Below are 14,224 nucleotides of genomic sequence, written 5' to 3' on the forward strand. Positions count from 1 at the left end.
AGAGCTCTGCGCAGAGGCAGGGAGGGCTCCAAAGGTCACGCAGCTACCAGAGTCCCTGTCCAGATGAACGGGCTAGTGTGGAAGCTGGGAGGACACAGGAGGGAGGACGCAGGGTTGCATGGCTCCCGCAGTTCCTGGTCAGGGAATGTGGAGGCCCGGTGGGTGCGGGTCACCTGTCAGGGGTCGCTGCACAGCTCTTATGGAGGTCTGGGTGGCACCAAGCCCAGGAGTTTGAGGTTGCTTTGAGCTATGGCGTCACGGCACTCTACCCAGGGCAATAGCCCAAGGCTCCCGTGTGCCAAAACCATCTCACTCTGCCCCTAAGGATTAAGGCTGTAAGGCAGCTCAGTTCCCGCCTTTAGGCTGCTCAATCAGTAGGTTACTTTGACCCACCCGATCCTTGCTCTGAGACCCTGAGGGCGGAGCTTCCCAGGGCAGTTCTTTCGCAATGGCTCCCTGCGCCCAGCTCAGTGGCTCAGTCTGGGGCCCCAGACAATGCCCAAAGTTCTCCACACTCCTGCTCAAGCTCTCCCCAAGGCAGTTCAACTGAGTGCCGAGTCCAGGAACACCAAAACAGTTCACAGGTAAGGCCTTTCCGGTTTGCAGTCTCACTGCTGCTTGTACTTATGGTTGCTGGCGTGATTAGGTCGATTGAACACACACAACCACTTGCCAGTTTTCCACTGTTTTTGTCCTCCTCTTGGGGTCCAGAAGTCCCTTGCTGGCTCCCTGTATCCTCAAAGGGATGATTATAGGCAGATCCCACCAGCCAGAGATGCCTGGAGTCTTGTCTCCCCAGACTCGCTGTTCCCAGTTGCAGGGAAGCTGTTACTCAGCCGCCATCTTTAATCCCTCTATCAGTATTCCACTTTCTTGCTTGTTGCACCATTTCTGTCACTACAAGAAAGATAGAACAAGAAGCACAGGGCCTTTACTCTCCTCTCTTCTTGTCCCTGCGTGCAATCCCCACACAGGGAGCAGGACCACTTTTCTGACTTTTCTCTCCACTTCTCTCTGGTTGTAGAGGTTGTCATTCAGTCCCAAGATGAGGAGTGGATGCTGTGCCCCTAATCTAGGGCTGAGAACCCAGCAGTTGGGGGAAATGACCTTTGTGACCAGTTCTCCAATCACTGTACAGGGTTCGTGGACTCCTACCTTCTGTCTGCCAGCTGAACACACATCCCTCTTCTCCTGAACAAGGCCATAGGAGATGAGCATCATTTTTAACACTCATGTATGTATTTGCAGTGTAATTTTGCCATGCTTCGATAGGACCGTTTTTTATACTTTTCTATTTTTCTTTTTGAGACAGAGTTTCACTCTGTCACCCTGCATTGGTAGAGTGCCAAGGAGTTGTCATAACCCACAGCAACCTCAAACTCTTGGGCTCAAGCAGTCCTTCTTGCCTTAGCCTCCTGAGTATCCAGGACTACAGGCACCTGCCACAACCCCTGGCTATAGTTTTTCTATTTTTAGTAGAGGTGGGTATTGCTCTCTAGCCCAGGCTGGTTTTGAACTTATGAGCTGAAACTGTGATCCACCTGCCTTAGCCTCTCCGAGTGATAGGATTATAGGTGTGAGCCACCGCACAGGGCTGTTCTGGACTCCTTAGCCCCTACTCCTCACTAAGCTTCAGAGCTACTATTTGATTTGGCAAGCAGCCCTCAAATCCACTAACTTCTGAATAAGGTCATGGCCACCACACCAGTCTCATTCACTTTAATTTCCATAGACCTCAGAAACAGACTCCATCTGTTCTCCCTGTCTCTATGCTTTTCCCTACAATCAATGCTCCATGCTGCAGCCAGAGTGTTCTTCTAAAATGCAAATCCAGGCTAGGCATGGTGGCTTATGCCCGTAATCCTAGCACTCTGGGAGGCTGAGGAGCGTGGATTGCTTGAGCTCAGGAGTTCAAGACCAGTCTGAGCAAGAGCGAGACTCCATTTCTACTAAAAATAGAAAAACTAGTCAGGTGTTGTGGAAGGAGCCTGTAGTACCAGCTACCCAGGAGGCTGAGGCGAGAGGATAGCTTTAGCCTAAGAGGTTGAGGTTGCTATGAACTATGATGATGCCCCAGCACTCTACCCAGGGTGACAAAGTGAGACTATGTCTCAAAAAAAAAAAAAAAAAAAAAAGCAAATCCAATTGTGAGACATCTCCACTTAGAAACTTTAAGAGGCTTCTCTTTGCCTTTAGGATCATTCTGAAATTCTTTGACAGAGTGGCAAGGCCTTTTGGGATGTGGTTCTTTAAGCCCCTCCCACATCATCTTTTTGATCTGTTTTCAACTAAATGGGATTTTTTTCACTTTCTCAACTGCACGGTGACTTTCTCTTGCTCAGGATCTTTGAACACATCATTTCCTCTTTCCTCACATCTTTGCCAAGATACCACTTCCTCTGGGAAGATTTTCCTGATGTCCTCCATGAAACAGACTGAGATAGTGGCCAACCCAATATCCATTTCCCATTCATGCTGTGCTCCGTGCAAGGCCATCAGGCGCCCGGCTGAGAGACTGTTTTCCTCAGTGTTCCCTGACGCTGGCAGTGGCTAGCAACAGCCTCCTGGACAATGACATAATGTAGAAGTTGAAGGGTGGGATTTCCAGGAAAGCTCTTTGAAGGGGTAATTCCTCTTTTCACTTCTTACTCTTTCTCCTTCCTGCTTTTTAAAATGCAGAACAGCTGGCAGACGCTTCAGAAGCCATCTTAAACAATCTGGTGACATTAAGGTGGAAGCACACTTTACGATGGTGATGGTGGTGGTGGTGAGATAGAGAGATAGAGCTCTTCTGTCCATGATTGTAAGCATACTCCAAGTGCCATTCAGACCATATCACTAGTCTTCTAAAGGGAAGCCATTTTGTTCCAGTATGCTTTTGGCTTGTTCTGTCTTAAAAGTCTAGAATTGACCTGTTGCTTGCTTGCACAGCTGCCAGGCACAAGATTAGACAATGATTGCGAGGAAAAATAGATCAAGAGTCCGGAATAGGCCAACCTTCCACAGACAGGTGAGGACAAGATCCACCAGACGACTGTTTGCTGATAACCTTCAAGCAAAGTCATGAGAACTTGCACAAGGCTTGCTTTCTGCCACCAGCTCCGCTTACCCCTTTCCTTTATAAGTTGCTAAGTAAACAGAGAAAGATGAGATGGTCTTTGAGACAATAGTCAGCCATCTCCTGACTGCTGGCAATGGAATAAACCACTTTTCCTTCACCAACACTCACCTCTGGTGTTTGCTTCTCAGGTGATGGGCAGCCAAACTTGTATCCAGCAACCTGGTGACCTTGGGCCACACAAGCCCTGGCATGCCTACCTCTGGAATTCCTCTATATGAGAGAAAAATGATTGCTTATGTGTTTGAGCCATTTTTTTTGGTGTAAATGCAAATGAACTGAGTTTTAATCAATATTAACACTCACTGGGTCTATTGCTTAGGACCAACATTGCATGGCACCTGGTATATATACTGCATAAGCATTTGTTGAATGAATGAATGAATGAATGAAATAATACAGAGGATGTACCAATATAAAATTTAGTCCTCCAGCTCAGATGTCACCTGATCCTCTTGAGGATCTGAGTCTGTGGAACTGTATCTAATTCCACAATTCCTTTAATAGGTTATTGGAAGACCTTGGCTCACTCTTCTAACAAATTACTTGGGACTCTTCTTACCACACATACAAGTATCTAAAAATAGTTGCCATGTTGAAGATCATGATTTATTTCAGATTCAGTGACTCATTGTTAAAGAGATATAGGAAGTGGAAAACACAGAGAAATTGATGTGTTGATAATTTCTGTGAAGGATGGAAGGTCTGTGTCTGATTAAGAGTTTTGCTCATGCATGTCCAGTTGTTCTAGCACCATTTGTTGAATAGATGATACTTGCTTCATTGTGTGGCTTTTGCTGCTTTGTCATAGATCAGTTGACTGTATTTATGTGGGTTCATTTCTGGGCTCTCTGTTTTATGCCATTAATTTATTTACCGAATCTTTTGCTAATACCACACTGTCTTAATTACTGCAGCTTTCTAATAAGTCTTGAGGTAGGATCAGTATTCTCTGACTTTGCTCTTCTCTTTCAATGTTGTGTTGGCTATTCTGGGTCTTTTGCCTCTCCATATAAGCTTTAGAATGAATTTGTTAATACTTACAAAATACTTCCTGGGATTTAATTGGTGTCATGTCAAATCTATAGATCCAGTTGGGAAGAATTGACATCCTGACAATATTGAGTCTTCCTGTCCATTGAACACAGACTAGTTCTCCATTTATTTAGCTTTTCTTCCATTTCCTTTATTAGAGTTTTGTGGTTTTCCTCATGTAGATCTTGTACATATTTTGTTATATCTATACCTAAGTACTTCATTTCTTGGGGTGCTAATATAAATTGAATTGTGTTTTGAATTTTAAATGTCACAAGGCTGGGTGCGATGGCTCATGCCTGTAAGCCTAGCACTCTGGGAGACCAAGGCGGGTAGATAGCCTGAGCTCAGGAGTTCAAGACCAGCCTGAACAAGAGCGAGACACCATCTCTACTAGAGATAGATGGGCATTGTGGTGGACACCTATAGTCCCAGCTACTTCGGAGGCTGAGTCATGAGGGTTGCTTGAGCCCAGGAATTTGAGGCTGCTGTGAGCTAGGATGCCACGGTACTGTACCCAGGGTGACAGGGTGAGAATCTGTCTCAAAAAAATTTTTTTTTTCAAATGTCACTTGCCTATTACTAGTATATAGTAAAATGATTAAGTTTTGTACGTTAACCTTGTATCCTGCAAACTTGCTGTAATCCTTACTAGTTTTAAGAGTTTTTTTGTTGATTCAGATTTTCTGCATAATCATGTCATCAGAGGAAAAAAAACAGTTTTATTTTTTCCTTCCCAGTTTATATACACATATCTTTCCTTTTCTTGTATTATTGCATTAGCTTGAACTCTCATACAATGTTGAAAAAGAATGATGAAAGGAGACATCCTTCCTTGTTCCTTATTTTGCAGGAAAGTTTCTAGTTTCTCATCATTAAGTATAATGTTCATTGTAGGTATTTTGTGGTTGTTCTTTATCAAGCTGAGAAGGCTTCCTTCTATTCTTAGTTCACTGAGAACTTAATAATTAAGCGTGTCCATATTTCATATCAACCAATTGAGAATTTATGAGAAAATCAGAGCTGGTAGCAGAGCCTACAAAAGGTGAAAGTTGGAGCAGAAAAATGACTGTTTCTCTGTGCCCCTCTACCATTTGCTGGCTGGTAATCTTGAGCAAGTTACTATGAACCTCAATTTCCATCTTTGAAAAATGGACTGTATGAGATAATGCATGTAGAATGCGTGGCACGGTTCTGGGCAAAAGGTGAGCACTCAGTAAATGTCAGCTGTAGTCACTCATTCTTGGGTGAGACTCCTATCCCATTTGTGTGCTGCTCCAGTGCGCTAGGACCCAGGTTTGGGTCCATTTCACTCTTTCTTGGTTTAGAATAGTTGGTGCCTAGGACTTTTGCTTGGAGTTAGTTACACAATGACCTCATTTCATGAAACCCTTTCTATCTTTTAACTGATTGTCTCCATTTTTGAGCAAATTTGTGTTTAATGCCTTCCTTCAAATGCCCTTTTTCATGCTCACCTTTCTTCTTATGGGATGGAGCAGGTAATCCAACCTCATAGTTGGGTGGCTGTGGCCAAAGATAAATGATTGTCTGAGAGCAGTGGTGACTTACAGTTATTTCATTGATTCTTTTCTTAAATTTTAGATTAATATGAGGGTACAGATGATTAGGTTACATTGTTTGGGTTTGTTAGGTAGAGTCCAAGTTGTAGTTGTATCATTCACCCAGGGGGTGTGCCATATACCCTTACATTGTGCCTATTAGGCAGGAGCACCTCAATCCTTCTCCCTTCTCTCCTTTTCCCCCTCCTTCCTCCTCCTAACCCCCACTTGAGTTTAATTGTGTTTTTCTCTTGTGTGGGCATGTATTTGTTCATCTACTGGTTTCATATTAGTATTGTGTACATTGGATACTTGAAAACTATAGAATGTTTCACAAATTTGCATGTCATCCTTGTGCAGGGGCCATGCTAATCTTCTCTATATTGTTCCAATTTTAGTACATGTGTTGCAAAGCAAGCACTCAATTCTTTTCTATAGAAGCAACATCTATTTATTATTTGGACTAGACCAGGACATCTGGTCGTCTTATCTAAGAATCACATATGGATAATCATACCATGTTACCACTTAAAATAGAGGCTAAAGCAAACAGAGGATGAGGGATATATACTAAGATATTTGGTGCATGGTTTGGCCCTAAAGGCAGCACTGCTGACCTGTGAAGAAAGAATGGGTGATAAAGCCTTCTATCACCAAAGCCAGAAGATCCTCTAGTCCATACATTTCCATGTTTGATTAATATAAATTCCTTTCTTTTTTAATTTTAATTTTAATTTATTAATTTAGAGACAGAGTCTCACTTTGTCACCCATGGTAGAGTGCTGTGGCGTCACAGCTCATGGCAACCTCTCAGCTCTTGGGCTTAGGCGATTCTCTTGCCTCAGCCTCCCCAGTAGCTGGGACCACAGGTGCCCGCCACAACGCCCGGCTATTTTTTGTTGCAGTTTGGCCAGGGCCGGGTTCGAACCCTCCACCCTTGGTATAGGGGGCCGGTGCCCTACTCATTGAGCCATAGGTGCCGCCCCATAAATTCCTTCCTTAAATGCTTATTAATAGAGTGATTTATATTTCCATGCAACTCACTTTAACTTCTAAAACTTACTACTAAGTTGAGTAGTCATCAAATTTTAAAAAACATTTAAATTTTTTTATAGATGCAGTCTCATTATGTTGCCCAGGCTGGCCTTAAACTCCTGGGCTCAAGTGATCCTTCCACTTCAGCTTCTTGAGTAGCTGGAACTCCAGGGACATGCCACCGTATCTGGCTAAATTTTTTTTGAAATTCTTTTTTTTTTGTAGAGACAGAGTCTCACTTTTTATGGCCCTCGGTAGAGTGCCGTGGCATCACACAGCTCACAGCAACCTCCAACTCCTGGGCTTAAGCGATTCTCTTGCCTCAGCCTCCCGAGTAGCTGGGACTACAGGCGCCCGCCACAACGCCCGGCTATTTTTTGGTTGCAGTTTGGCCGGGGCCGGGTTTGAACCCGCCACCCTCGGTATATGGGGCCGGTGCCTTACAGACTGAGCCACAGGCGCTGCCCTTGAAATTCTTTTTTAAAATCAATTTTCCTGAGACGTAATTCACATAAAATAAACTGTGCTTGTTTCAAGTGAACAGTTTGACAAGTTCTAACAAATGTGGACATCCATGTAACTGTCACCATAATAAAAATATAGAACATTTTTGTCACCCCAGAAAGGCTCCCTGGTGCTCCTTTCCAGTTCCCATCCAGCCCCAGCCCTAGCTCCAAGCCACCCTTGATCTGCTGTCACTATGGATTATACTTCTCTTTTCTAGAGTTTCACGCAAATGGAATTGGACAGCATTGCTCTTTTGTTGTCCTCTGAGATTCATCGATGTTGTGTGCATAGGTACTTTGTTCCTTTTTGTTACTGGATTATTCCACTTTTAGACTGTACCACAATTTGTTTATTCATGCACCCGCTGAGGGACATTTGAGGTGTGTCCAGTTTGGGGCTATTTTGAATAAAGTTGCTATTAATACAAACATTATAACACAGACTTTTGTGCAGATCTAGGGTGGATATATACCCCACAAAAATTCTGGGTCCTGTCTTTGCTGTGTAATTTCTCAGTAGTCTGGCATAGTGAATTATCCCTTCCAAGTTGAAGGACAAATTCTCACATCTCGTCCCTCCTGTCACAAAGAAAGAGGTACAATGCTTAGTAGACCTATTGGGATTTTGGAGACATACTACTTTAATCCATCTATTGAATAACCTAAAAAGATACGAGTCTTGAACAAGACCCGAGAGCAGTGGAGGCTCCATAAAGTGTGCAGGCTACTCTTCCATTGAGCCTCGAGACCCAGTGGTAATGATGTGTCAGTGGCAGATAGAGAGGCTTGTTTGAGCCTTGGGCAGGTCTCTGTTGGTGAGTCCCAGCATAGCACCTAAGGGTTTTGGAGCAAAGCTATGCCATCCTCTGTGGCTAACTGTTCTCCTTATGAGAGATGTCTTCTGGCCTGTTGTTGATAATAAACACTGACTGAGTCAACATGAATCACCATTTATCGAGTGACTGGAGCCGTTCATCATGAATGAGTGTCATCAGATCTGAGCCAGGAAGTTGGGTGCATACAGAAGCATTCCCTCATCAAATGCAATATGAGATTAAGTTCAAGTAGGCCCTGCAGGCTCAAATGAGTTGCATGAACAAGTTGAACATGCCCTTGGCCAGTGCTATTGCCAAGGTGACTCTTCCTCTCAATTACATCTATGGCCTCATGAGGAGTTTCCCATGACCAGCTGACTGAGGAAAATTGGGGCTTGGCTTGCAGGTGCCTGACAGTGTGAGGTGCTACCCAAAGTGGCTAGCTGCAGCGCCGCTCCACTCGGGGATGCTTCGGGAGGCAGAATTCAGAGCAGTATAGGAGGATGTTCATTTTGCCTAGAAAAAAAGCTGGGCATGAGTACAGATTTATGCTAAATCTCAGACAGTGGCTAATGGCTTAACCTGATGGTTGGGAACTTCAAAGAGACATGATTGGAAAACTAGTGACAAGTAGGTCTGGAGAAGAGGCTTATGGAGAAAATTCTCTGAATACCGCAAAATGGGAGAATATGTATCTGCTATGAATACTTATCAGAAGCAGCCAGAGCAGAGAGTAATTTTAATAATAATGTAAACAAGGTGATCAGTCCTGACAGCATCACTTAGCTGCTTTCCCAGCTGCCCTAGTCTCTTGCCCACTAGGCTTGCCAGTGTGCTAGCCATGGGACAGGGCCATGGGTGGACATGGCAATGTGGATTTCCTCTCATCTTTATTCCACTCCAGCCACTACTGAGTGCTCAACCTGCCACGAGCAGAAGTCTACGCCCAGATGGCGCCATTCCCTGGGTTAAGGGAGGACAAAGCTGCCTGGTGGCAGGTTGATTACACTGGACTCTTCCTTCGTGCAAGGGGTAGCAGTGCTTTGTCCCTGGGTATGACACTGAGCCGCTTACTCTGGGTATGGGTCTGCCTTCCTTGACTACAACGCTTCTGCTGAACCTGCCATCCATGGACTTAATTTTATTTGCCATGAAACTCCATCCACCACTGCTTCTGACCAAGGAAGAAATTGTACAGCACAGGAATGCAGCAGTGGGATCGTGGAATTCATCGGCCTTGTGGTGAAGCAGGTGGAACATTAGCAGTATGGAATGGGTTTTTAAAGGCTCACTTATAGCACCAGCTTCATGACAATCCCTTGCCAGCCAGTGGTCATGTCCTCCAGGATTCGGTGTGTACTCTACGTCCGTGACCCATATGTGATGCCATTGCTCCCACAGTCAGGATTTGTGGGTCCAGGAATCATGCGGTGAAAATGAGAGTGGCTTTTCCTACTAATACCCGTGGTGTTCCAGCAGTGAATTTCTTCTTCCTGTCTCTGCAACCTTTGGCTCTGCTAGTCTAGAAATCTTAGTTTCTATGGGAAACTAAGCTTAGCCTCCATGAAGGAACACAATGATGGTTCCGTTAAACTGAAAGATGAGTTTGCCATCTCCTCATGCCAGTGAACCAATAGGCAAAGAAAAGGATTCATTTCCCATCTGGGATGGTTGATCCTGATTACTAAGGGGAAATTGGACTGCCACAACACAACAGGGGTTAGGAGTATGTACCCCATGGCCTGTGATGAGTGTCAAAGACAAATGGCAACACCCTAGCACACAGAGGACTGACAATGGGTCAGACCCTACAGGGATGAGGATTTGGGTCATCTCACCAGGCAGGGAGCGTGGACCCTCTCAGGTGCTTGTTAAACGGCAAGGTGAATGTCGAATAAGTAGTGGCAAGTAACTATAAATATAAGTTAACAACCACATAACCAGTTTTGGAAACGAGGACTATAAAGGGTGCTGAATTTTCAAATTTTGATATAGATATGTTTGTACGTATGTATGCTTGTGTATGCACGCACACACACACACACACGCACACACACACACACATATATACATGCAGATAGAGTCTCACTCTGTTGCTCATGCTAGAGTGCCATGGCGTCACCATAGCTCACAGCAGCCTGTAACTCTTGGGTTTAAGCAACCCTCCTACCTCAGCCTCCCAAATAGCTGGGACTCCAGACACCTGCCACAACACCCCGGCTAATTTTTCTATTTTTAAGTAGAGATAGGGTCTTGCTGTTGCTCAGGCTGGTCTTGAACTCCTGATCTCAAGCAGTCCTCCTGCCTCAGCCTTCCAGAGTGCTAGGATTAACAGATGTGAGCCACCACACCTTGCCCATATTTGTACATATATCCGCCAGTTTTTTCTATTCCTCTATTCAATTTCTCTCCTATATTATGACATATGTTAATAGTACTTAAGTTTATGTCTCAATATTTAAGTTACAATATGTCAAAAAAGAGAATGTGACTCAGTTACAAGCAAAATGAACATCACCCAAAGATGAATACAGAGATTTGTTATCTTCTTTTTGGGAGAGGGTCTGTGTGTTTTCTGTTGGATAAGAGTGTTTCATTGTGTTAAGACAGAAGCATGATTTTGCCACTGTCTTTTTGGAAAGTGACATTGGTATGGTTAAAGGAGTGTGTATGAATGCTGGGGGCGACACGAGGTGGACCATGGTGTGTGGTAGACATGTGTTACATCAACTTGCCTAGGCTGGAGCCATGTTTCCCTAAATTCCCTTCCCTGCATATTTCTGGATTAGTGCAGGCCATGGGAGACATTTCATATGAGGTTAGGAAGGTGAAAACGGAGAAGCAACTTCTTTTTATGCTCACCAGGCCAGGCAGGGCACGTGGCTCTGCCGTACACTGTCGATAATCTGACAGCTTAACTGGATGGCTTAGGGCAGTGGCTCAACCCACAGTTCCAGAAACCCCTTCCATGCCTCTGACTGCCCTGTGCTGAGGGGCTCAGGGTCTCCTGTAGGAAGTCCCCTTCACTAAAGTTGGGGCTTCATGTCAGCGATAGGCACAAGTCCAGCCTGTTCTGTGTTATTCATGGATTTTGGGAATAGCTCAGCCTTGTACATTTTGGGTTGTTCTGGATTCCTACACTTTGTGTCCCTCTCTTCTTCCTGGTAGCCGCTCTGGGCAGGTTAGCCGTCAGCCCTGGCATGGTAATGGCAGACTTACGGGTCGGGGATGAATTGCACCCACCCTCGAAAGATGTTGAAATCCTAACCCGCAGTGCTTCAGAATGCAGCATTATTTGGAAATAGGGTCATCGCAAACATAATTAAGATGAGGTTCTACTGGGGTAGTGTAGACCCCTACTTCCATATAGCTGCTGTCCTTATGCTATGGCCATGTGAAAAACGAGATGACACGGGGAGAACACCATGTGGTGATGAGGACTGAGGCTGAACACCATGGATCATTATCAGAGGCCAGGAGAAGGCAAGGAAGAATCCCTCCCCACAGATTTTAGAGGGAGCACACCCCTGCTGACACCTTGATTTTGAACTTCTGTCCTCCCAAACTATGAGATAATATAGTCCAGCTGTTTTAAGCTACACTCAGTTTGTGGTACTTTGTTACAGCACCCCAGGAAACAAAATATACTCCAACTGTTTAACCGGCTCCTACAATTCCACAAGGTCAAATCCTATAACAAATCCCTTTGAACTGTGTGCATCTATACTTAAAAGTGTGTCAAATAGCTTCCAGGGGTTCTATCTTCTCTGGTCACATCATGACTGATCTAGAACATGTGTTTTTATTTCTTTTGAAGAAATACCTCAGTGGAGTTGCTACAGGTGTGGCTTACAGGTGTGAGCCACCACAGGTTAAGTTTTTCAAGAGATGGCCAACTCTTTCCAACATGGGGCCATTTTTATGTTTACCATTTTACATACTCATCCACCAGTAATGGACGAGAGTTCCAGTTGCCCCAGACGCTTGCTAACAGTTTAATAGATGAATAGTGTGACCTTATTGTGGTTTTAATTTGTATTTCCCTGATGACTAATGATGTTTAACATCTTTTCATCCACCTATGCTAATATAGGAAATACGTGTATATTCTGAATATAAGTTCTTTGTCAGATTTGTATTGCAAATATTTTATTCCTGTTGTGGCTTGCCTTTTATTTTCCTAATGGTGTCTTTTGAAGGATAGAATTTATATATATATATATTTATATATACATTTTTTTTTCTTTGAGACAGAGTCTCACTATGTCACCCTGGGTAGAGTGCTGTGGCGTCACAGCAACCTCAAACTCCTGGGCTTAAGTGATTCTCTTACTTCAGCCTCCCTAGTAGCTGGGACTATAGGTGCCTGCCACAACACCTGGCTATTTTGTTGTTGTTGTTGCAATTGTCATTATTTAGCTGGCCTGGGCTGGGTTTGAACACGCCAGCCTTGGTGTATGTGGCTGGTGCCATAACTACTGTGTAATGGGCACTGAGCCAGAAGTTTTATATTTTGATGAAGCCTAATTTATTGATTTTTTTTTCTTATATGGCTCAGGCTTTTTGTGTTATCTAAAAAAATACTTGCCTTATTCATGGTCGTGAAGATTTTCTCCTATGTTTTCTTTCAGAAGCTTTACATTTTTAGCTTTTCTGTTTAGGTTTAAGACTCATTTCTAGTTATAGCATGTATGTTTTGGGAAGACTCAAGGTTCACTTTCTTTCCCATATGAATATCCTATTGTTCTAACATCATTAAAAAGCCTTTCCTTTTCCCATTGAATTACTTTGTAAAAAATCAGCTGACTATATATGAGCACCTGCTAATATGAATGTTTCTGAGTTGGGTCATGCCCAACACTGACCTTTCTGTAGAGGGCCTACAGGGTGGGGAATCCAGGTCTAATCTTCATTTCCGTACACAGCATACTTCATGGTGTCTTTCATTCTTAGGAATCACTTGCGTCATTTTCCTACAAACTCAAAAACAATATACTTTGCTGTGTGTATTTGTTGTGGGAAAGAGAAGAGCTTTTGTGAATACAACATGGGTTTTCTGCTGCCTGTGTGTGAATGGTCATGGACTTTCTCTTTTCTTTGCTTGCTTTGCACTGGTATGACCAACTTACAACTTAAGATTCTAGAGAACGGAGGTCAAATCCTTAAAGCACCTAACTCAGTGTCCTGAACATGTGTGGAATTTAATCAATAGTGTTTGAGGTTACAGTAATTCACTCTTTCTTCCTCATCTACAGAATGGCATGAGGATTCATCTCAATTTAGTTGGATTCAATTCAGAATGAGGGGTTATTCATGAAAGGAAAGGCCATGTGATTGTGGCCACGGTAGGAGAAATAACACTTTAAGCAGGCTGATTTGCTTCTTTTAGAGACTATCAGCGTGAGACATCTGGAACAGCTCATGGCTGATATCTTTGTTCATATCACTTATCTTTCAGGTCAGTATTGGTCTGAATATTCTTTAGGCTAAATGAAATGAAGAGGAATTGTTTTTAACCCTGTAGAGACTGCAGATATTTGTGCTACATCTCTTTGCCCCGCCTGCCATTGACCCTACCTCATGTCCCCTCTCCCTCACACCTGTGTCTAGGCAAATCCTTGTCCTGATGAGCACGGAGGCAACCTTGAATGGGAAGTGATGGCGTGAGATGGCAACACGTGCCCCGAAGTGAGGATGAAGGATACACGAATGTCATTGCCTGACAGCCAGGCATGGTGGCCTCATGTTGCCATGGTGATGGAGGCGTGTTTATGCCAAATATATGGGCAGCTCCCACGCTTTTTAATAGCAGCTGGTCAGTGCCACCACCATCCTGAATTGTTGCCCCCTTGTGTTGCTACTTGGCCCCAGCTGTCCTGATCTCTATTGACAAATGGTTGTCCTTCACAGTGAAACGACCAACAGTACTCTAATTAATGAATGTGCTAATTATCCTTTCCTCCTCCCAGTACATTTGTCTAACTAACCCGTCACACACTGATCAGTGCAGCATATGCCTTATTACTGAGGGCAATGGGAGCAGGGTAGGCCGGGAGGGGCCTGCTCACAGCCTTGTGCCTGTGGGAGTCTCTACTTAGATTACCTTTACAAATGGTCAGGTGTCTTGGACATATGCTGTTTCCCACCAAGCATATA

General features: G+C 44.0%; 1 protein-coding gene and 1 non-coding gene across 8 annotated transcripts in view; one reads left to right on the plus strand and one right to left on the minus strand.

Moving 5' to 3' along the window:
* Positions 1 to 466: 466 nt before the first annotated feature.
* Positions 467 to 14,224, plus strand: part of ALOX5AP (arachidonate 5-lipoxygenase activating protein) — a 46,376-nt gene continuing 32,618 nt past the window's right edge. The window contains exons 1-2 of one of the 7 annotated variants that reach the window (XM_053563914.1): positions 3,796 to 3,821; positions 13,679 to 13,883. In XM_053563914.1, coding sequence (XP_053419889.1) covers positions 13,763 to 13,883 — 121 coding nt within the window. In that variant the 5' untranslated portion in view covers positions 3,796 to 3,821; positions 13,679 to 13,762. Of the gene's footprint in view, positions 585 to 3,786; positions 3,822 to 13,678; positions 13,884 to 14,224 lie in introns of those variants that run through there. The other 6 variants (XM_053563912.1, XM_053563910.1, XM_053563916.1 and 3 more) reach the window with 6 other exon arrangements.
* Positions 6,028 to 6,133, minus strand: LOC128567039 (U6 spliceosomal RNA). The gene has a single exon (XR_008374714.1). It is a non-coding gene; the product is annotated as a U6 spliceosomal RNA (small nuclear RNA).

This window comes from Nycticebus coucang, chromosome 15 (genome assembly GCF_027406575.1).
Source record: "Nycticebus coucang isolate mNycCou1 chromosome 15, mNycCou1.pri, whole genome shotgun sequence".
Lineage (NCBI taxonomy): Eukaryota > Metazoa > Chordata > Mammalia > Primates > Lorisidae > Nycticebus > Nycticebus coucang.